The sequence below is a fragment of the Anopheles coustani genome, chromosome 3 (genome assembly GCF_943734705.1).
Source record: "Anopheles coustani chromosome 3, idAnoCousDA_361_x.2, whole genome shotgun sequence".
Lineage (NCBI taxonomy): Eukaryota > Metazoa > Arthropoda > Insecta > Diptera > Culicidae > Anopheles > Anopheles coustani.
Genome location: NC_071288.1, coordinates 46,390,367 through 46,412,274, shown reverse-complemented (window position 1 = coordinate 46,412,274; position 21,908 = coordinate 46,390,367). Strand labels below are relative to the sequence as shown.

Genomic DNA, 21,908 nt, shown 5'->3' with positions numbered 1-21,908 from the left:
TGTTGTAACAGTACTTTGAATAATATGATTGTAGTTTGTATACAGAAAATCTGTGCTCGTTGCCGATTACACCATTGCGATCGGATACACCAGTCGCAGGGATTAGATTATTCTCACTGAAAAGTGGTGTCTAACTGCTATTAACACTCAACCTTTCCTGTGGTAGGTAGGCGGTATAAAAATCCCCCAACAATTTCAATCGATTTAAAAATAACTGTATGTTCAGAAGGTTGAAATCACAAATTCTGAAGTGTAGTTGTTGTAAGCTAAATAGAAACATTCTAACTGCTACAAAAAAAACGGAAAAGTTGCGAAATACTTCACTCTGTAACGCATTGGAACGTATTAATAACAACAACAAAAATGCAAGCATTCATCAATAACATTTTAAACCATGTAACAAAACTACGGAAAGATCATTCGTTGATATAGATAATAGAAGGAATAAAATTTAATTTAAACAGAGCACAGATAGAGACATGTACAATTTATAAAAATAGAAGAGAAAGAGAAGATAATTGAACACAATAGGATAAGAAAAAGCGTTGTGAGCAATTGACCACATAAAAAATGCAAATGATTGAAGAAAAAAGTAATAAATTCCTACAGATAGGAGTAGTTCGTCTCGATCGATTGATCGAATCGGGAAAGGATCGAAGAATCGTGGAAGAACAGTAAAAAGAGTTAGCAGAGAGTGTGACAGATGTGAATTGTAAACCTATTTAACAACCGAACGCAGATTGGAAATATATTTGAAAGTAAAAGTGAATATAATGAATGCAATATTTTTAGAGTGATTTTTGGTAAGTAAATACTAAAAATTATTTCTCTTCGAATTGGCTAATTATTCAAATTTTACACCAATGAAAAATAAAATTCGCAGCATAGGTTTCCTCACATAAATATTATTAAAAATGTTTGTCCTTAAGTTGAACGCAACAACTACTCGTTACATCGAAGCCCGAGTGCTCTCTAACGTAACAAACATTAAATTTCATTTTATTGAAAAGTACTTCTTCGCTCAATACGAATCTATTCATGGCGAAAATGCATATCACTAGCACTATTCAAAGATCGTTCAGTAGCACTCGAGCGATGCACAAATGGCACTGCAATGGTCAGCGTCAACCAGCAAAAACTCCATCGAAAAGTTCATTCGATTTGCCTCAAAAGCCGCAGCTAATTTGCTCGTTCGACCGTGGCCGGTTTCGAAGTGTGGCGTAAAAAAAGTCGGTACTCAAAGTTAGGCAACTGTAGAAACTAACTCAACACACACATAGCCACACACTAAATCACATAGAGAGCCACTAAAGTACCACATGGCAACAATGGCATGGAACGGGAGACGCGTGTCCTTACCGTGTCGATGATGAAGTGGAAACGGTGAACCAATGCTTCAATGCGTTCCGTGGTACCACCCTCACTCCCTCCGTGTTTAAATTGTCAACTCTTAATCCTCGCGCCACGTTGGGTACACCAGCGTGAAGGATATATATTTTGTGTTTTATCAATCCACTTCCCCGCAAAGCGGTGATCGGTGTGTTTGTGGGCTTTGTTTTTTTTCAGAACGCAACACTTTTTTTCGCTCGTCCGGTCCCACGCGTGACCGAGTTCCGGATAACGAGGAGAGGTTTATATTTTATCATCGGTGGGAGGAAAAGCGGCAAGCCCTTTCCCAATGCCCTTGGAATGCATTTTAACACCGAGAGCACTTTGGTGTCCATGGATGAGCGGGTGTTTGTGTGTGTGTATGTATGAAGGTAGGTAGGGATGGCGTTTTGTACAAATCCGTGCACACCTGTACGGTTTTGTTCCGATGTGTCCCGTGATTTGCGTAACACTGGTGCATTGCGAAATCCGCCCCATCGTCCGCTCACAGAACCCCCGCCGTCCCATACCACCCGACGCTCGAGTGCAGCTCAAGCGTCCACTTGAGAGCAACAAACAAAACAATAAAAAGGGTACCAGATGTTTGTGTAACAATACGAGGACCTGACCCGGTGCAGCATTTCAGGCTCCATCAGCAAAGTGCTGCGTTTTGCTGAACCAAGCTTCCAACATCACGTGGATCGGGTAGGGATAGGGAGGATGGAGGGGGTTGATTGGCCATTGCTCCGGGAGGATCATTCCATTGTTTTTACTGATCCGATTGTTTGCTTTTGGTGTAGGTGCGAATGGAAAAACAGATTGGTAGGCGAGCCGGAGCGAAACATTAATCGATCGGATACAAGCCGTCTCCCTTTAAGCTGGATTAAGCCCTACTATTAGGACCATCCTTTCCCCCACGCGACCATATCGCCTCCCTCCCTTGCCTCCCCACCACACCATTGTCCCACCGCAGGCAAGTTCAACCGGATAATTTTTGGGTTTCCCAGTACACAATACCGCAGACAATCGGTAAACACGCGAGCGAATGTACGCCAATGTTTGGTAAACAGGATTTGTTTGCCGTTGCCATTTTCCAACGTCCTGCAAAACCGTCCTGCCGCTGGAAGTGACTTTCCCGCGAAGGGCAGCGGTGATAACAAAACAAATAAAACGATTGTCTACAAAAAGTTCGGTTGTGTTGAGCCAGCGATTGCATTGGACAATACATGGCCGTGTTTTATACCGCGCAATTAATCACCAACGATATCGGCAACTGATGTCCCGCGAAGTAAATAGCTAACCGCTTATAAACCACCCTGAGAGCCGGGTAAACTTTACCTTACCTACTTTAGGCCACCGTTTACCATCATGCCTGCCTAACACAAAAAAAAATCCATTTTGAAAAATTACATAAACTGAAAACAACCTGTTCTACTAAGGACTTTCTCTGCAGAATCTGTTTAGATGATAAAAAATGTTAAATGGTAGAATAGAATCTAGGGATTCAATTTCATGATGCGCTCAGTTAAAAGGATTCTCATTCCTACAGAACGACGAAACACAAATAACATGTATAGTAAACTCATAACGAAAGAATCACTCACCTTTGAAATATGATATCCTCCAGCTGTTTGTGTTGTGTGTGATTGGTGGTAATTTTTTCCATTTCATTTCATTGGCAATGATTTCATGCTTTGATTGCTTTGAAACCAGCTTGCATGCGGAAATGTGATTCCGGTGCGTTCGTGGCGTTTGTTTTCACCATGCATGCGTCTAACGTGGATTCACTCTTTTTGCACAGTTTACAATACGCCGAATTTGGGTTTTCCATGGTCTGGTGGTTATATGGTGTTTTTTCGAGTTCGAGTTTTATTTATGAAAAAGAGAACAAAGAAGATGTATTATTCATTGCTGCATTCGTTCAATTTTCAAGAAACCCTAGTAAGAAATTCACTGTGCAAACAAAACAAATGCATTTTCCGTTTATTACCTACTGAATGACTTGAACAAACAATCAAAACGGCCAAGAACTTTATAATGAAAAGTTGTAAAACTAAACAAATTATGTTTTGTTGCACAGCTTTCTTCACGTGTTACACTAAATTCTGGGTAGCATAAAACTCGAAACCATAAATGTTACCTTCGTTCAAAACTTTGTACAGCTACTACCTATCATTGTGGATGAAGTTTCTTCTAAACTTTCCCTACATTTCTCCGCCATCATCATGAACTACCCGGGGCAATGGCAGGTTTTTTACCAAACTTGTACTCCGTGCTTAAACTATTTGGCAGCTCTATGGTAATGGATGAGCCGGAATCGCTCTGCTGGATCTGCTGCTCCGGCCATACGCCGTCGCCGGTGAAGTGAAATTCGAGCTCAATCAAATAGAGCGCGAGCGCAAGCAGTTGCATTTTGCTCGCCCTATAAATCTCTACCCCCAGCTCGTCCTGCACCTTCCGGTCGTCGATCAGGGCGGAAAGTTTCTCCTCGATACGATTTCTGCGAAATGCAAAAGCCAAAAGATATGTTTTGTACATTGGGGTTAGGAAGAATCTTCGTATCGCCGTATCAGCACACTTACAGTGGGTACAGTAAAATGTGAACGTTATCCAAAATATCCTCCCGGCTGTACTTTAGTTTCAGCAGCGCCTCGAACGTGTCCTGCATCTGTGCGATCGGCACATGGAACCAGTTCGGATGGCGACGGATCTTCTGGAGTGCCGCATCGGCACGATCACCGAAAATGTATTTGAGAAAGTGAGCTGTATCCCTGCCCTTCGTTCGATCACACCCTTCGCGTACGTACCTAGAATGAAACGAAGGGTAGATGTGCTTAGTTGCTTAGGCAAACGGATGGCCAAACCCAAGTACCTTTCAAAGTTCTGCGAGTGACTCGAAAGCACGTCTAAGGAGGCACAGCGTACTTTCAGCTGCTGCAGATACTCCAGCCTTATGGTGGCTTTCGTTTGATACTGTATTAACTTCAACACTCGCGGATGTTTCGTGAGCACCTCGAATTCTTTAACATTCTTCAACCGCTCTAGCCGATCCGCGACGGTCAGCGGTGAAAGTGTCAGCACGGTCATACACTTGAGCAGCTCACCTTCGGGTATGTTTAACTCTTTCAATATCGCCATCACCTTCACCACAGACTCATAGTTGACCATCAGTACCTTTGGGTGCTTCATGGCCACCTCTCGCATCGTTAAGCCCCCGATCGCGGGAACTTCCGCCGGTAGGCGGAGCAAATTTTCCGGATCCGAATGCAGCAGATACAGATTGGCGATCAACTTTTCCCGGCTAAACTTGTACTCGTACTGCAGGATGTCAACAACGCGCTGCGTGTGGCCAAAGCTTTTGTGTTTAATTTTTGAGTACGATTTCCATAGCTTCGCCAGCTCCGTCTCGGTCATGTCGAGCCGTTTGGCAAGGAACGCGTTGAAGAATGCAATGCGCAGATCTTGCAGCAGCGTCTGTTCGTCCCAGCGAACCTTCGGCTCGACCGTACACTCAAACTGCCGCTGAAACTGTTCGTACATGTTCAAATCTTGCGGTATCAGTCGGTGGCGCTTCAGCAAGTCGATGTTTTTCCGTATCAATCGGATGTAGTTCACGAGGGCGGTCAAATTCAGCGACTCAACCAGTCCGCACTCCCGCAAGATCGTGGTTCGATTCTCGAGCGTCACAAGATGGTTGCACAGAATGTTTGGATGTTCGAAGATCTCCTCGGGAGATATATAAACGTACTTTAGATAGGTCAACTTTTTGTCTAGCTCCGTTTTGTCCAGCTGTAATAGGGCAGGATTTTTCGTAAGCCATCGTTGTACCTTCAAGTGGTCAGCCTCTGCAATTGAAGAAACAACACCGGCATTCAAACACAAAAACCATTGTAAGTATTTAACGATTCAACTTACCCAAACGTGGAGCGAAGAAACGAATCGCCTCTAGAACGGACATATTTTCCTTTGTGGATTCTTTGCACATCGTGCGGAAAAACACTCGTAAACCGAACATGTTTAATGTTTCATAACTTTCATACGCACAACAGCATTCGATTATGTTATGTTCTGACTGTCCAAATCAGCTGTTTTACTGCCAGCACTAGCTGCAAGGAAAAACATAAACAAATAGAAATGCTGTCAACAGGCTGTCAGTGATACATTCGGTGAACTGTGGCATTTGTTATTTAAATATTTCATCATTCGTTATATGAGCAACGGGAAAGTTTGAAAGTAAAAAAAATTAAATTAAAAACCTTAGAGTAAGGGCTTATTGAAGAAAGAGTAAGAAATTGTGTCCTCAGAATAAGATCGAAACATGACAAAATGTTCATAGACAGGGTTATCATATCAGTATAAAGTACTTCCAGTTTTCCAATATACAATCCACTACATGGAACATACCAATCCTCTCGCAACAGTAATGTTTTTTTTTAATTTGTCGTCAGAAATGTGTACTGCACTATAATTACGTTAAACGGTTTTATTGAGTTAATCAAGGAAGGAAATTACGTTTACATTTAACCAAAATTCTGTGATATATGCTGTGAAAATATAACATGACTAAAAATCTGTCGTTTATACATCATAGAAGCGAAATAACCGTGATCCATGAGATGCAAATCAGGCCTTGAAGCATGTGACTGATCCAAACATCCACAATAAATTAAAATGTGTAGGTTTCATCAAATGATAAACTTTAAAGTAACGAGAAATTTCCTTTCATGTCTCTAGCAATTCCAAACCTCTTCCGAATCTTGCTAAAACGCTTATGATATATGGCATGTAAGCACTACGAAACTCGAATATTTAAATCATTCAGATGGATGCCCAGGCATAGCACATATATGTACAAGACAATACGTTTAGAAAAGAATAAAAGGAACTGGTAAAATAAATCGTGGAACCCGTTTCAATTGAGAACAATTAAAACGCGCTGAAACGTTACAACATTCGCCAGCTTGTAGTAACACAGACGGTGAGGTAGGTATTATTCAAAGAATATATTGTAACTATCATCAAGAAGGAGGGGGCGATGCGCGCCTGTTCGGCACGCAAAGAAACGTATCGAGAATACTTACAACATATCACAGTTAAACTTAACCGCTAAAACAGATGCAGCTAGGGTTTCGAAATCATGTATGATATAGGCGTACGGAGTGGTTTGCAGAAACCTATCGCAAACCGCATGGGATGACGCGAAGGTAGAGGAGACCACAGGACACCAATTGATGTCGTGGAAGCTTCACGGGCGACGCGTGCGGGACAGCAGTACATAACACATGGCTCATATTTTCAGTGTACAAAACTAAACGGGCGTACTTCAACAGTTGTTGCGGCGTTGTCGTTTAGGTGTAATCCTTTTTAATGCGTATCGGGTGTCAACATAAAACATTCTCCTTCCTTTTGTGATCTGGCCAACAAGTCGTGTTGTCGTAGGTCCAAGGGGGAAGTAACCGGAAAACGTAGGGATGTCGAAACGAACAGGTGAGATGATGGGAGGGCTCCCGGCAGAGCCCAGAAGGACACAGTAAGGTTCGCAATGTTTTTCTTCTACACCACATTACCATCGCGTCGATAACGTTTTGCATTGGAAATAGTTAATTATTTAAATGTTTTTTTTTGTTTTCATTAATATCTTGGGTGCGAGTATCGCACAAATTTACAAACTTTCCACTTTGCCTTTACAGCCATTCCCGGTAAAGTAGCGCAGCGCTCATAGCCACATCACATTTTAAAAAGGCGCACGGAAAGGCGCACATACAACGGGCCCCAATTATCACAGAAATGCAAAATTAAACTGATCCTTTTGACGTTGTATCTTATCATAATCGTGCACAAAATTTAAATGTTTTATTATAACAAATTTAGATGCTTAGTCCATAGAAACCTTACCACAGACGAAATCGGGCTGCACTTATGTGATAATTGTTGCGCGTTGCTAGTGGTTCAGATTAAAAATGCCATTTCCCCGTGCCAAAAAAAAACACGATGCGGCTAGACGATACTACTTTGGGAAACTCTGTGAATAATATTACTAAACAACACGGCGTCGACGACGTACCCTCTGCTTCGAAGGGTACTGCCGGTTTGATCGAGTTCGCAAGGGGAGAAAATCGCATCGGATGACCGATTTGGACGCTTCACGCGATGATGGACACCCGGTAGCATGGGCCCAAACACATCACATCCGTTGTTTGTTCCTTTGATAACAAACACTCACACGTACACACATTCGCACGCCCTACTTTATCAGTACGGGAAAGAATCTATCTGCAGCGGCTGCACTAAAACTGAATGTAATAATGTCTCTATGTACAAAGTGCGCTGGTTCCGCGTGTGCGGTGTCGTCGAAGGGTGTATATATGTATATCGCAGCCGCCAGTGTAGTCACAGTTGAACTAGTTATAGGCTGAACGTGCCAAGATCTTTGCCAAATGGGTCTATACTCCTGCTGCTACTCGCGTGGCGTTTATCGGTAGAGTCGGGCAAAGTCTTGCAGTGCTTGCGTAGTGGCACGCGCGGTTTTGGAGCTAAAAAGAAACATCCGGGTAGGGGAAAGGAAACCAGGGTCATTGTATTGCACGAGCCAACAAAACGCGAACGCTCGAAAGCGCGCCTCCGACTTACCGGACGACATCGGTCACAAACTTGACCATCTGCTCGTGTGTCACCGTCACCGAGCCGCCGCTGTTCTTCTTCGGCAGCGAATCGACCGCCTTCTTCACGTACTCCTCGAGCTGCTGCGGGCTGTGCTGCTTGATCTCGACGAACACCTCGGCCACGTCGGTCAGCATGTACGAGTGGAGGCAGAACACGGACGCGTACAGCAGGTTCATGATGAGTGCCTCGCCGTGCGACAGCAGTATCGACTGCACGATGGGCTGCAAATCGCTCGCCTTCTCGTGGCGCAGCAGCGAGCAGAAGAAGCGCATCACAGAAACGTTCGCGTCCCGGTGGTCGAGCGTACAGGCCAGCAGGCCGCACTGGATGATGGGAGTGACGAGCGGAGACTGGAGGAACGGTAGGGGTGCACGTTGAATGAAGCGGGACGCAAGGCGGAAGAAGTCATCCACCATGTCCGGGTGGTTCTTGAGACCGTTCTCCATCTGTAGCACGCCGAAGGTCGGTTCGATGAACGCCTGGAGCATGTTGAGAAGCCCCTGCGTGCAACCTTCCTCGACGGCGAACTCATCCACCAGAATGCTGCCGAGGTACAGCAGGCAGCTGTGATTATGCCCGGAGTAGATTGTAATGATCTGCTTGACCAGCGGCTCGAGGATTGGCATTGCCTGCTTGCCGATACACCGTATGGCGTACCGGATGCAGCGCACGATGCGCTCCATGATTTTCGAGTCATTCTTGTACCGCTCGAGGGCCCGCGACAACACGTTCCAGTTATTGATGATCACAAACGCGCAGGGATTAACCTCGGACGTGTTCGCCTGGTGCGGGGGTGGGGGTGGCGTGACGTGCCGGTAGATCGCCGCTAACCGGTCGAGCCAGAAGCCCGGATCGGAGCGGGTTTTCTTGACGTTCAGCCCATCATCATCGCCGTTCGTTATCCGACTGAGTGCCTCCACCTGGAACGCGCACAGCTCCTGCATGGCCGGCGTTAGCTGGGGACCGGGTAATCGGCCGATGATGATCGAGATGCCCTTCAGTAGGCCGATCGCCGATTCGTACTGAATTTCGAAACTGTCGAGGCAGCGCGCTATCTCCATCAGGCCACTGATGTGACCGAGCATGTGCTTCTTGCAGGCGGAACAGATCGATTGCAGCGAGTTGGCGGCGGCCGTCGCGAGGCCGTTCTTCTGCTGGAGCGCAAATAGCAGGAAGTTCAGCACCGGTTGCAACGTTTCCGGGTTCGAGTCGATCCAATCGCACAGCTCGCCGAGGATGTTGATCGAAGTGTAACGTATCGCGATGTGGCAGTTCTCCGGCAGGTTGAGGATCGCTTCGACCACCTTCGGTACCACCTCACTCTCCTCACTGCGGAAACGGGGAAACGGAGCAGGCGGAGGAGAGAAAGAGAGACAGAGAGAGAAGAGAGAGAAAATACAAAAAACGATATGTAACCCTTAAACCATGTCGCGAGCATTTCTTTTTAATCACCAAAGCTGGTTGAACCTCGACGTTGGTATATCATCACGCTCTCCCAATTCCATAATCTCTCTAGAAGATCCAAATAACACAAAGCGCAAAAGTACATTAAAATGGTGTCCAATTCCATCGCCAGGATGCAGCATGGGATTCGTATGTATGGTTGGGCGTGCATGTATAAGGTGTTGTCATGGAAACGGGGGGAAGATTAAAGAGACAAAGAGAGAGAGAGTGAGAGAGAGATAGTAATGCTGCTTAGATCAAATTTCTACATTAAACATTTATCCAATACAAAATTACATTCATTTGTCATGTGTTTAAAAGTGTTCATTTTTGCTATTCTGTTATGTTATGGAAACGGGGAATCTCATCGTGCAAGTTGACCTTCGTTGAATGTGAGTTTCTTTCCGCCAAGCGGAAAAACAACCGATCGAAAAACTTCCCTCTCGTAGGCAAAATTGGGACAATAAACATTCCATAAGTGTCATTACGCTGTTTATGTTAGCATAATCAAAAATGCAATTAATCTTTTATGATCAAAAAGTATCGAAAAGAAAACATAAACAGATGATGAAAATGATTGATCATATTTTCACATAAACGAAAATCTACGAAAGAATTGAATGACTATTGTTATATCTATCTAAGTATGGCCCCGATCCAAAGGAAGGGAGAGCGCTTACAATATTCTACTTGTTATAAAAATTATTCCTGCGATGAGATTTGAGAATGTTTTACAAACGCTTTTTTAATATCAAGGTAATTTAAGATTGATTTATAGTACATTTCCCGGTCAAAAGTCACATTTCCCATGACACACACCCTTTTACACACCCGGTGATTATTGGCCACCTTATTTCCCTACATTTCAGAAGTAGCAACGGAAACAAATTCACAAGACTAACGTGCACGATAGAGCAATTCCGGGCGGATGAAAAGGATACAACAAAACCAAGCCTCTCCTACCTAGTGGCAAAATTAAAAACCTAAAACATAACCTTAACACGGAGCACACTATACTGTTTGGCCACAAAAAGACAAGGTAGTACTAGAAGGTGTACTTACGGCAGGATATTTCGGGCTACGTTCTGCATAATAAACAACGCTGCCTCGCTCGATTCCCACGTCACGTTGGGATTCTGAAGGACTAAAAACATTTGCTTAAAACAGCTGATCGAGCTGACAATAAATATGACGTCTTTGATAATTTCCGAAACTCTGTCACGGAAATCCTAAAACGATAAATTGAAATAAATGGTTGTTAGGTGTTGAGTTTGATGGAAAGGGGATTGATGTTTGCTATCTATCCTACCTGGAACGATCCACCTTCCTCCACCAGCCCATCGTGGTCCGGATCGAGCTGCGAATGCTTGTACAGGGCCGCTATCAGTCGTTCCACGTACGGCTTGAAGTGCGCCGTAAGCATGTAATTGTTGCGCTGGTACAGATCTTCGCTCAGCCGGAACCACATGTTGAAGGTAATTTCGGCCACCTCGTAGTCGTAGTGCCCGACGCAGTTCAGCACCAGGTCGAGCGACTTGACCGTGTGGTGTGGCGTTTCCTTCTCCGAGAATGCCACCATCCGCACCAGATTACTCTCGACCAGCACCGTGAACAGCCGGCAGAAGTTCATCGACTTTTCCAGGTCCTCGTGCGTCACGGACGCATTATACGCCTCCTCCAGGCATAGGATCCCGTTGAACAGCTTCTCGTCCAGGTCACTGCCCGTTTTGTTCATCTCCAGCAGGTTTAGCAGCGAACAGAGACAATCCACGGCAAACTCGTGCAAATCGGAACTGGTGTTGGCGTTGCTGAGCAACTGGAAACAGTACACTATGATCATGCTGTCGCATATTTCTGGCAGTTTAAATGCGTTTATTTGCACCCAGGACGTGAAGCACTTGAGGATCTTGCCGATCAGCAGCTCGCTCTCCTTGCAGTTCATTAGGCACACGGTCAGGTATTCGGCAACGAGCGTCGAGTCCGATTCCAGCTCGAGCAGAAACTCTTTCCGTCGGTTCTCGCCGAGACGGAGGTGCCGCGAGTTCACTTCCTCCGGGATGAGCGTGAGGAGCTCGATCAGCGCGTACATCATGTTTGGGTTGGGCGAGAAACGCTCGAGAAGTGTGGCGACCGGTTTACGCCAGGTGGACATCAATAGCGCTAGATCGGCCAGTGCCAGCGACAGCTGCGTTACGATCACGGACTTTGTTTCCAGCGTTATGTGGCTAATGTGTTCCAGTAGTGACTGCCGGAGGGATTCGTGAGCGGTTACCGGCAGCTCGTGGAAGCTGTTCTGTATCTTGTTTCGCATCGTCTGCGCAGCGAATGTGCAGGAGTTAAGGTCATGTTTCTGCTGCAACAGCTCGTCAGCAATCTTCCAGGAATGGATCTACAAAGAGGGGGCAAAGACCTTCATCAAACACACCACCATGGCACAAGTAGAAAGGTCATCGCGTCGCAATTGAGACCCCGGAGTAAAAATAAAACATGCAAAGCATCGTAACGCCCCGCGCATGAAAGTTGGACAATTACGTTTCATAGGAAACAGCCTTCCGTGTCCGCATCAGGCACACAATCTTCATTTCACCTCATTTCGATTCCATTTTCGCATAAAATCACATCTATCTCTGCACAACTACCGTTGTCGCAACGACGAGAAATGTTCCAGAACAAATCGTTCTTTGAGGTTATGATGCTGATTGTGTGCGAGAGTGAAACAGCGATAGCTTCTTGTTGCATCCAACACCCCATGGGTCTCTGGGAGGGCATCCGGGGTTTTGCATTCCGCTAAGATCCCCGGTTGAAGATGGCCAACAAGGAGATGAAAATACTATCACCGACACCTACCGACTTCTGAAATTCTTCGAGCCACTTCGATGCTTTCTCCTTTTCCACATTGTTTGGATCGTTGTACAGTGTGAAAACGCCTTGCAGAACCGCCTCGGCAGTCGGTGGTTCCATTTTCCTTCTTCCTGGCCTAGCTGTTGCCGTCGGGTCGGGCACTTAACCGTATTGTCTATCGTCTAGCCAAATTGCACTATTTTCTTGCACGATACACGGTCCGCACGCCAACCTTATTTCAGTTTTTCGATCCCAGATCTCACTTTTCGCAGATTTTTTACTTATTTCGATGCGTTTGGTACTAGTGTTGGCAGAATCAGCACTCCGAAGACTCGAAGATTCAATCCCTAGACGGATTCCAAAGATTTGAATCCCATTTGACAGAATCCAAAGATTCGAATCCCATCTGACGGTTTCAAGATTACTGGAACTAGAGGTTGGGTCGTCACTGCTTTTCATGTCTCTTTACCTTGTTGGTACTAATGACTAAACTGAACCTATTTTGAGCGTAGAATTGCCGGGTACTGTAGATACACAGATAGGTGTTTTCCTTAAAAATCCAATGAAATAGATGTTCTGATAAAGGAATCATATGGTTGGAAGCAGTCGATAAGTATAAATGTGTTTTACATCCTGGTTTAGCTGTTTTTTGGTACAGATTTGAATTCAAACGTGCATTACGAATGTTTGTTTTAGTTATCATATATTCCACGACGGCGCTATGTTTACCTGTCAAAGCGCTTCACATAAACCAACCTTGGTAATAAACTTAACTTAATCCCAATCTATTTGAATTTGATATGACTCGATCTAGACACGAGGTGTGTTTAATTAATCACGTAACTTGTAGATCTAAACAATGTGATTGATTTCAGTTTATTCGACTCGGGCGCTGGTTAGAATGGATAGTGACAATTATTCAGACCAGCTCCTGATTTACATTTTTACCGGATTTTGAATAAAACTATCACTATACATTGATAATCTTCTTAGACCGCGTCCACACGGCATCGTAGCGTAGCGATTTTGACACTCTGTCGTAGTGTCAACTATTTTTTATGGCCGTGGCTAAGGCCTCTCGACCAACATTTTCACTACGACGGAGTGTCAAAATCGCTACGCTACTATGCCGTGTGGACGCGGGGTTAGACAATGTTACATACAAAAATAACTGTTCCCGCTTTTCAATGCCTGCGAAGAACATCGTTTCCTTACAGAAGGCCTTAGCCACGGCCATAAAAAATAGTTGACACTACGATGGAGTGTCAAAATCGCTAGGCTACGATGCCGTGTGGACGGCCAGTATGATGAATTGGGATTTGGGTAAAAGAGTAAATGAGGCCCCGGCCGCCATGTTTTCGATCGTGGCTACACCTCTTGCGGACGTTTAAACTGAATGTATGCAATTGGTGATACATTAATTCGTTAAATTCGACCGACGAGTATTTGAACCGTAGTGTGTACCGTTAATTTCGGCTACGCAATCAACCTAGGGGGTGCGGTATGAGGGGGGCCCACGGGCCCCCCTTATTTCTCAAAACTATAACAAAATCTCTTTTTCGGTAGACCTAGCGCAGTCCGCTCGCTGCGCTCGCTGCGGGCGCGCCGCCGTTTCCAACTCATTTCTTCGACTAAACTCATTGTTTCATGCTGTCCATCATGTGTGGTATAGTTTAGTTACTAGTAACTTAACATGTAAAAGTATATTAACCCGCATTCAACCTCCACTGCGTGATTAGTTTGAACCGTTATGGTGTTTTAAGCGAACCGTTAGCGTTCAAAAATTCGAAACGTATACATGTGTCGCGCTTTGCATAGCTTCAGGCGCTTAATGTGAACCAGTAGGAAGAGGAGAATCTAGCCCGGGGCCTCATTTACTCTTTTACCGGGATTTGGATTTGCGGATTCAATGTACCCACCACTAGAACAAAGCAGCAGCCCACCAACAGGCTTTAAAAACCTTGATTCAACTTGAAATACTGACTAAAATAGCTAATTTGTGGTAAAAGAGTAAATGAGGCCCCGGCCGCCATGTTTTCGATCGTGGCTACACCTCTTGTGGAGGTTTAAACTGAATGTATGCAATTGGTGATACATTAATTCGTTAAATTCAACCTACGAGTATTTGAACCGTAGTGTGTACCGTTAATTTCGGCTACGCAATCAACCTAGGGGGTGCGGTATGAGGGGGGCCCACGGGCCCCCCTTATTTCTCAAAACTATAACAAACTCTCTTTTTCGGTAGACCTAGCGCAGTCCGCTCGCTTCGCTCGCTGCGGGCGCGCCGCCGTTTCCAAATCATTTCTTCGGCTAAACTCATTGTTTCATGCTGTCCATCATGTGTGGTATAGTTTACTTACTAGTAACTTAACATGTAAAAGTATGTTAACCCGCATTCAACCTCCACTGCGTGATTAGTTTAAACCGTTATGTTCTTTTAAGCGAACCGTTAGCGTTCAAAAATCGAAACGAATGCATGTGTCGCGCTTTGCATAGCTTCAGGCGCTTAATGTGAACCAGTAGGAAGAGGAGAATCTAGCCCGGGGCCTCATTTACTCTTTTACCGGAATTCCTTATCCAAAACATATATAAATAACTCAATTTTACATGACAACAGAATAGAAAATTTGTAAGTTTCCTTGAAAGACGACTGTTGTACTTTTATTTTAGCAGCTCTCTGACTAATGTTTTATTTACACACCGTTATGAAAATAATCCTTTTTATGTCGATAAATTTCGATCAACGTCGATAAATTTCGATCATTCTCGATCAACGTTTTAATTTCTTTCATTTCACTACACAATTGCATATAAACAAAACGCCAAGTATTCTGCTTCTTTTACAAAGTTTACTTTTCCGAAACATGTACAAATTCCTTCAACTTTCTCCAAAATCCTTACAAATATCTTTCATAAAACTAACATCAGCGCGAATTATGATGCTATAGGAACGTCGTGCACCTCCATGTACCGAGTGGTATAACATCCCGGGAGATTTTTGCAATAAAATGCAGAGACACATAACGATCTTCTTAATTACTAAAGTCGGGGATCCGTGCCCCAAGGAATGGCTGTATTGGTGTCTCACAGATGCTACTGTAACTATAAAGCATTTTTACAAACTCTAACAAATCTAGGGGGAGAGGCACCAGCTTTTTGTTTCGTTGTTGGAATGTTCTCTCCGTATGTACAAAGTGGTTTAGAGCTAATTGTAGAGTAAAGTATCGATAAAACTACGAAGGGCACCCGGTGGTGGTGGTGATTGAGCCCGGCAAAGGCGCTGAGTGTCAAATGCTGAGCGATGGTCGTTTCTTTCGTTCACCTTTGCTATTTTTGCCGAAAATGTTTCCGAGCGCCTTCGAGACACTGTTCACACCCAACTTCCGCCGCAGTGGTAGGGCCCGGAAGAGCTGCGTCGAGCGCGCTTCCCGGATGAGCGAGTGGAACGCGAGGGACACGCCGGCAAAATTTTCCGCCGCCGACACCTCGTAGAATTGGCATGAATACCGAAACGACAGCTCCTGCCCGTCGTTCACCGAAATTTCCCTACGGAAGTGAACAGCGTGTAAAAAGGATTAGTTGCAATGAGGTGATCGTTCGAGGAAAATATCGTGACGTAACTTACCTCGCATGATCGAGATCGCTCTTGTTGCCCAGTAGGAGCAGCGTATAGTAGGAGGGAAGCTTCAGTTTGGTCAACTGCTGAAGGTAGTCGGCCGCGTCCTCGAAGCTCGCCTTATCACAGATCGAGTAGACGACGACGAACGCGTCGCCCCAGCGCAGGTGTTCGTACAGGCAGCCGCGTTTCTGAAACGATCCGGGCCGATAAGGATAAGTCTTCGCGAAAAACAAGGATGAATTCTTTAGGATTTGGTTTTACTCACATCACATCGCGACGTGTCCATGATTTCCACCTCGGTTGTTATGTTGTCATAGGTGACGCTATGTCGGTAGAGAAAATCTGCAACGGAAAACAATAAACACGGTGGATTTGTTAAGGTCGGGTTCAAATCGGTGCAGCCTGCAGCCCTACTGGTCACTTACCCCGCGAGGAACTATACTCGCCGATGTAACGCTTCGTGAGATAACGCACCGTGACGGCTGTGGAATGTAAAACGAAGAGGTATAGTCATTAGTGCCTGCACTTTCGTACATCTCTTCCTATTTAATAGTTTGGTCTTGTGCTTCACCGGCCGCTGGTGGCCTTCGAAAGGGAGTGAGCAAAAACAACCCCATCACGTCCCCACGTCGGTTGACGGATCGCTGAACAGCTTCCCAACTATGGACCGAACGTGGCGGTACCGTAGAATTGTGAAATGGTTCTCGAAAAAGGGAACCGCTCGCTGCGCCGTACCCTGGCCGGGTTTTTAGTTGGAGTGCGCCCCCTTTGTATCTCCTCTCTCTTTATTCCGGGCCGGTTTCGGGACCGACGACAACACGACGTTTATGGGCGACGCAGTGACGTTCGTGGCGCAAGAATTGCCTGACCATAAACATATCTGCAGCTCCAGTGCGGGCGGAAAAGGCAGCTAGGCTGGAGATTGGTTCTAAAGCTGCCGTCGACCAGCGGACAGAAAAAGTTGCCCACCGATGTACTGGGGTCCAACCGGGCTGCATTTCCTTTTTAGAAGAAACCCCGAGAAGAGGGCACGCGCGTGTACGTATGTGTGGATTTTCCGCGGGCTGATTGATTTTACTCGATCGCGCACGTCTCGGCTGACGCATGTCGAATGGACGGATTTGGTATGGGGAGTAATGAGATAAAGCGTACGAAAGTTGAGAGGATTCGAAATGCCTCAAGGTATGGCAGGTCAGCCTGCAGGTTAAGCTTATGGTTAAGTTTAACGTTTGGGAAAAAATGATCTTTTTCTAACAAATAATTCCACAACAATTCCATCTATTTTCAAACAAAATAAGAGGTTTTCTACGATTAGAAAATTTTATTAAATAAGTTTTTTCATCTTGGCTCATGGTTCTTTAGTTTTTGAATGTTACTCTTTTAAACTTCTTTTCATTTATTTATTTATAGTTATTTTAATAGCTGCGTTTCCGCACATTAAAAAAAAAAAGTTTCACTCCTTACATTTGTGTGTTTTCCGCATTCTTCTTCATCTGCTTGCTCGGTAATTTAGAAATATAGACCGGGTCAAAGTTTTTTTTTTTTAAATTGTTAAAAGCTTTCAAAGGTTATGTCAAAACAAAAGTGCACGTAGAAAAGGTGTTGTCATTAAAAACTTACAAACATATAGAACATTGAAAAGAAGTTAATATTTATGCGATCAAAAATGATGATCACATGATCGATCTGAAAGTAAATCAATCGCATGCCAAATTACAGCATGATGTGTTGAAACATCAACTATAATTAATAACCGTAATCATTGGATTAACCGTACAATATGGAATGTTATGTTTCTTTGAAAAACATATTTATCACAAATTTTGACCAGTTGTCATGCTTTTTTCGAAAAAAAGGTTTTTGTAAATGTAAAGCTTATCTTTTTGAATTTTCTGAAAAATACAGAACGGAAAACAGAAAACACTTGGACTCAGACTCATACATATTTGAGCGTTAACAACACGAAAAAGTGCTTTTCGAGGAATGTTAATGCCTACATTATTGAAATAACCATTGTTCCTTAAATTCCTCCAAAACAAGACATGGCAGCATAATCGAAATACACATGTGGCTCCGTTTTCCCCTTTATCAACATTCCAACATTACATTTGCAAGATTACGGACATACGATTGCCTGTCATGTCACCAACTTGTAACCTTTTCAACTGTTCACCTACTGCTGCATATTGTATAAAGTGTTACTGGATGCATTTTCATTGTTTTCCTTCCCTTTCATGTTTGACCTCCTTAAAACATGCCTTCTGACAGAGGGTGTTCATGGCCTTTTTTTTAAAAGGCGTTTAAAAACACAATGTTATCTGCTGCAGTTTTCAGTTAGACAGATTACGGTCGCATTGTCTTCTGCCCGTGGCCGTTGTATAACGAGCCGCCTAAAGAGTCAATGCAGACGGGAATCACTCATTGTAGCTGCAGGTGATGCGTTACGGAAGATATAAATGTTCGTCTTTTATTAAACAGTTGCAAAAAAATTACTCAACGAATCAACTAACGACACACCATCCACCACGACGCCGGCGGTCATCCAGAGTTTTCTCTTCGCGTCCCCAACCATACCACTCCTTCGGCGGATCCTCTTCCCCGGAACCTCGTCAATGACGACAGCGACTGTATACATAATTTGTAACAGTTTGACTTTCGTGAACTAACTGCACTGGCAGCGAATCGCACGTCATTTATCTCGCCATTGTTGTTTGGCGATCGGTGTATGTGTGTGTATGTATCCAACGGGATACCGGAGCCCAAAAATCGCGCGCGCCCCGCCGGGTACTTGTTTTCATTCGATGAAAGAAAAATCTCCAAGATCTCTTTATTATCGAAAAATATAATGTAATGAAGGACGATGTGGTATGGTGTGTGGAAAGCGCGATCCCTCCATCCCCTTGAGCTGGGTGGGTCCTAAAAAATGACCAAAAACATGGAAGAAAAATATGGTTTCAAGAAAGTGAAATAAAAGGATCCAGCCTCGTGCATTCAAACCAACGATGCATTTCCCTTTGAGTGTTTTGTGTGGTGTGAGATCGCTTTTTTGTCGATTTTACTTCCATTCTCTTAGCCCGATCTCTTGAGGTTCCGAACGAAAGCGTCTCGCGAATGTAGGTCGAAGTTGAACGAAACGCATTGAATTCCGGGCCCATCGTAGGTCCACACCCGCGCCACCCTGTGCCGCGTCGTCCCCTCGCCCGCCAACGGACAAGAATTATTAATTACGATTTATCACGCTTCAATAATCGATCGGACCGGGCGGACAAATGGCACCGGGCCATCCCGTGGGACTCCGTGGGGTTCGCGTTTTCACCACCGATCGCCCGATAAAGATAGCGTTCGACCCCCTTGAGGCCCGCGTTTTCGGCAAAGGAAAGTGACCACACGAGCGGGTGGCATGACTGTTGTTTTTTGCCCCTCCTGCTTCTCTCGACCGCACGTGACGGAAAATACTTGCAGGTATGTAAAATGGGTGCATTTGACTCTTCAGTATCACCGTGGCCAAGGTTGACTTGAAGGTGCCGTCCGAGCGATCGGTCAGTCAAACAACAGCACGTAAGGTGACTCACGTGTTTAGCAGGGCACGTTTTCGGCGGTACGGCACGATCGACACGCCATGCGTATTGATGCGGGAGGGTTTTAAACCTTGATCCAATAAAGAAGTTATTACATTTTAATTGAGTCTCCATTGTTGCGGTTGTGATTGAGAATCGTTACCGAACAGACAGCAATCTAAACAGCATCTAAAAGATGTACATGTGAAAATATGTATCAGAACGTTTATGTAATCATTTTACCGACCAGCTCTTTTGATAAATTAAATTCTTGCTATGATTAAAATGTTTTTGTTGAAACACTAGGGTACTATGATAAATAATAAATAAATAAATAAAGATTTCTTATGCTCCATGTGCTATAATTTGATGAGTAAAATATTCACTTTCGCTTCATTGTTCAAAATGACTCGAAAGCGTAGACAATATTGGTACTGTAAAACCTATTCTAACCTCAAATCACGTCAATGCTATCTGTCTAACGATAGAATTTGGACACAGTGTGTTACCCACTTGACAAAAATTATTGTTACTTTTAATTTCAGCAGAAACCTCTTAGTTTTTTTTAAATATTCTTCTGACCGTGTGAACATAAAGTATAGTCATATGTCATGTTAGCACAGATTTTCGACGGTTTAGGGATTCCATTAAAAATATATTCCTTTTCTGTAGAATAGAGATAGAAAAATAAAATAGAATAATAAAAGAAATAAAATAGAATAAAAGACAAATGTATCACCCATCCAAAACGAGTTTAATTTTCAAGCATTTGCAATTGGTTGCTCTCTACGAAATGTTGAGCACGAGACAGAATAGAACTATTTTATCGTAATTGCATTTTTTGTTTAAATTAAAGTAAAAAATCAGGAATGGTTTTGGTTAAACGGTTCGAAATGAATGGTCAATTTGCGCCAAGCGAAAGTTTCCACCGCGGAATGTTGTACCATAAATCTAAGCGATAGTGAATCGTGGACAGCTGGTGTCAATTCGCTTATCGATTCTCTTTCAATTATCAGTTGTTAAAGCGACCAGTGTACCAGTTCCCGTCCTGCAAGACTAGGCCGAGGCGTTCCGTCTACTAGCCGTAATTAGGTTATTACAATTTTAGTACCACCGATTCAATCTCTCTCGAAATGCTGACTGCACATCCAGCAGTCATTCCCTCCGCCCGATGCGGTTCGGGGTGGCCCGTGGTGGAAAGTGCCGGTCGTTCGAATGTGGGTTGACAAGCGGCAGACGACGACAGAACGCCAGACCTTGAGACCCCGGGGCGGTAAAAATAGGCTAATCGATTTCTCTAGGGCGCGCACGTTCAGGTGGATGAGCTGGCAACTTTATGTCCGTTCGCACGCCGGTCGCGACTCCGAGGGACCCTTGGCGAGGGATTTCCCAGCGCGATGGCCAAGTGGAAATAACAATAACCATAACAATCGGCATTAAAACTGACGACTTCCCTTTCAGTGAGGTGAGTTGGACCTGACTTCACCGCAAAACTGGCAAAGATGGAGAGAGGGAAAGAGAGAGAGAGGGAGAGTACTTGCAAAACGTGCTTACCTGATTTGCCCACTTTGGAGCTTCCAATGACGACCACTTTGAGCTTGTTTAGATTCGTCATTCCTTCGGTTTATGTGCACTCTATCAGTCGGTTTGTGAATTTCAATTAGCTTCTGCAATGGGAGCTGCACTGCTCGTGGTTGTGTCCTTCCAAATTTTCCTACCGTTTGCCGTGAACGTCACTGAAATGGCATGCCCGTGGATGGGTCGCTAAATTTACGCTCACAAACGGGTGCCGGGGGGTGTCGGACACCACTTTTCCACTTTTCCAAACAGACCGACCTGCTTCTCAGGACGCCGGACGGGTGTGTACACAAGCAGCAAACGCAATCGATTGAGGTGTTGTCGTTGTTGCTATTGCTGCTGCTGTTACGGCCTGCCTGTGGACGATCATTCTGGCCAATGGTGCCACCGGCGCTGGCAACTGCGGGCCAACCAACTCGAATCCACCGAACGGTGGCCAACGGTAGCGGCGAGCTGTCGTCCGGACGATCGGGATCTGTTTTTGCTCGGTGGTTTTGGAGAAACGGGGAAAACGCCTCGCAGCGGGGTGGACCGGGTGGTGGATTCGTTTTATTCCGTTTCCCTTTTAATGAGACACGTCCGATGGGCTAGCAGAGCGATAGAACCCTTCGGGGGGAGCTAGATAAGAGGAACGAGAAAAAAAAGGGAGAACAAGAAATAAGAACATCGCACAAATGACGATCAGTACCAGTAAGTCATGTGTTTATTTAGATGTATGCAAAAACACATCTAAAGAAGGTTAAAAATAAAACCAGCATGAGAATATTACAGCTGAACGTGGTACGCGGTAGGACGGCCAGGGAAACTTAATGTGCACCTCCCCTACGAACACTCGATCG

General features: G+C 44.6%; 3 protein-coding genes across 4 annotated transcripts; all 3 read right to left on the bottom strand.

Moving 5' to 3' along the window:
* Positions 1–3,217: 3,217 nt before the first annotated feature.
* LOC131259009 (transcription termination factor 5, mitochondrial) lies at positions 3,218–5,399 on the bottom strand. The gene is made up of 4 exons (XM_058260419.1): positions 5,284–5,399; positions 4,241–5,213; positions 3,951–4,175; positions 3,218–3,868 (listed from the first exon to the last, which is right to left on the bottom strand). The coding sequence occupies exons 1-4, from the start codon at positions 5,381–5,383 to the stop codon at positions 3,592–3,594; spliced, it is 1,575 nt and encodes a 524-aa protein (XP_058116402.1). The 5' UTR covers positions 5,384–5,399; the 3' UTR covers positions 3,218–3,591.
* Positions 5,400–6,660: 1,261 nt separating this feature from the next.
* On the bottom strand, positions 6,661–12,588 carry LOC131259007 (transportin-3). Of its 2 annotated transcripts, XM_058260416.1 has the most exons (6): positions 12,322–12,588; positions 10,784–11,863; positions 10,537–10,703; positions 9,484–9,543; positions 7,999–9,360; positions 6,661–7,901 (listed from the first exon to the last, which is right to left on the bottom strand). In XM_058260416.1, exons 1-6 carry the CDS (start codon positions 12,433–12,435, stop codon positions 7,841–7,843), a joined length of 2,844 nt encoding a protein of 947 aa, XP_058116399.1. In that variant the 5' UTR covers positions 12,436–12,588; the 3' UTR covers positions 6,661–7,840. The 2 variants fall into 2 exon arrangements, with proteins under 2 accessions (XP_058116399.1, XP_058116400.1); XM_058260417.1 differs by lacking the exon at positions 9,484–9,543.
* A 3,014-nt stretch (positions 12,589–15,602) lies between these two features.
* LOC131259012 (ras-related and estrogen-regulated growth inhibitor-like) lies at positions 15,603–21,106 on the bottom strand. The gene is made up of 5 exons (XM_058260422.1): positions 21,046–21,106; positions 16,360–16,416; positions 16,200–16,276; positions 15,941–16,122; positions 15,603–15,861 (listed from the first exon to the last, which is right to left on the bottom strand). Exons 1-5 carry the CDS (start codon positions 21,104–21,106, stop codon positions 15,603–15,605), a joined length of 636 nt encoding a protein of 211 aa, XP_058116405.1.
* Positions 21,107–21,908: the final 802 nt, after the last annotated feature.

What these genes read in the sequence shown, in the direction of transcription:
- LOC131259007 (XM_058260416.1), bottom strand. Translation starts at nt 12,435, where the DNA reads ATGGAACCACCGACTGCCGAGGCGGTTCTGCAAGGCGTTTTCACACTG. An exon ending in TCGAAGAATTTCAGAAGTCG is followed by an intron (nt 11,864 to 12,321) that starts GTAGGTGTCGGT and finishes CCCTCTTTGTAG; the next exon opens with ATCCATTCCTGGAAGATTGC. An exon ending in GTAGCCCGAAATATCCTGCC is followed by an intron (nt 9,544 to 10,536) that starts GTAAGTACACCT and finishes TGGATCTTCTAG; the next exon opens with AGAGATTATGGAATTGGGAG.
- LOC131259012 (XM_058260422.1), bottom strand. Translation starts at nt 21,106, where the DNA reads ATGACGAATCTAAACAAGCTCAAAGTGGTCGTCATTGGAAGCTCCAAA. An exon ending in CGAGTATAGTTCCTCGCGGG is followed by an intron (nt 16,277 to 16,359) that starts GTAAGTGACCAG and finishes TTTCCGTTGCAG; the next exon opens with ATTTTCTCTACCGACATAGC. An exon ending in AGCGATCTCGATCATGCGAG is followed by an intron (nt 15,862 to 15,940) that starts GTAAGTTACGTC and finishes TCACTTCCGTAG; the next exon opens with GGAAATTTCGGTGAACGACG.
- LOC131259009 (XM_058260419.1), bottom strand. Translation starts at nt 5,383, where the DNA reads ATGTTCGGTTTACGAGTGTTTTTCCGCACGATGTGCAAAGAATCCACA. An exon ending in TTTCTTCGCTCCACGTTTGG is followed by an intron (nt 5,214 to 5,283) that starts GTAAGTTGAATC and finishes CTTCAATTGCAG; the next exon opens with AGGCTGACCACTTGAAGGTA. An exon ending in CACATTTTACTGTACCCACT is followed by an intron (nt 3,869 to 3,950) that starts GTAAGTGTGCTG and finishes TGCATTTCGCAG; the next exon opens with AAATCGTATCGAGGAGAAAC.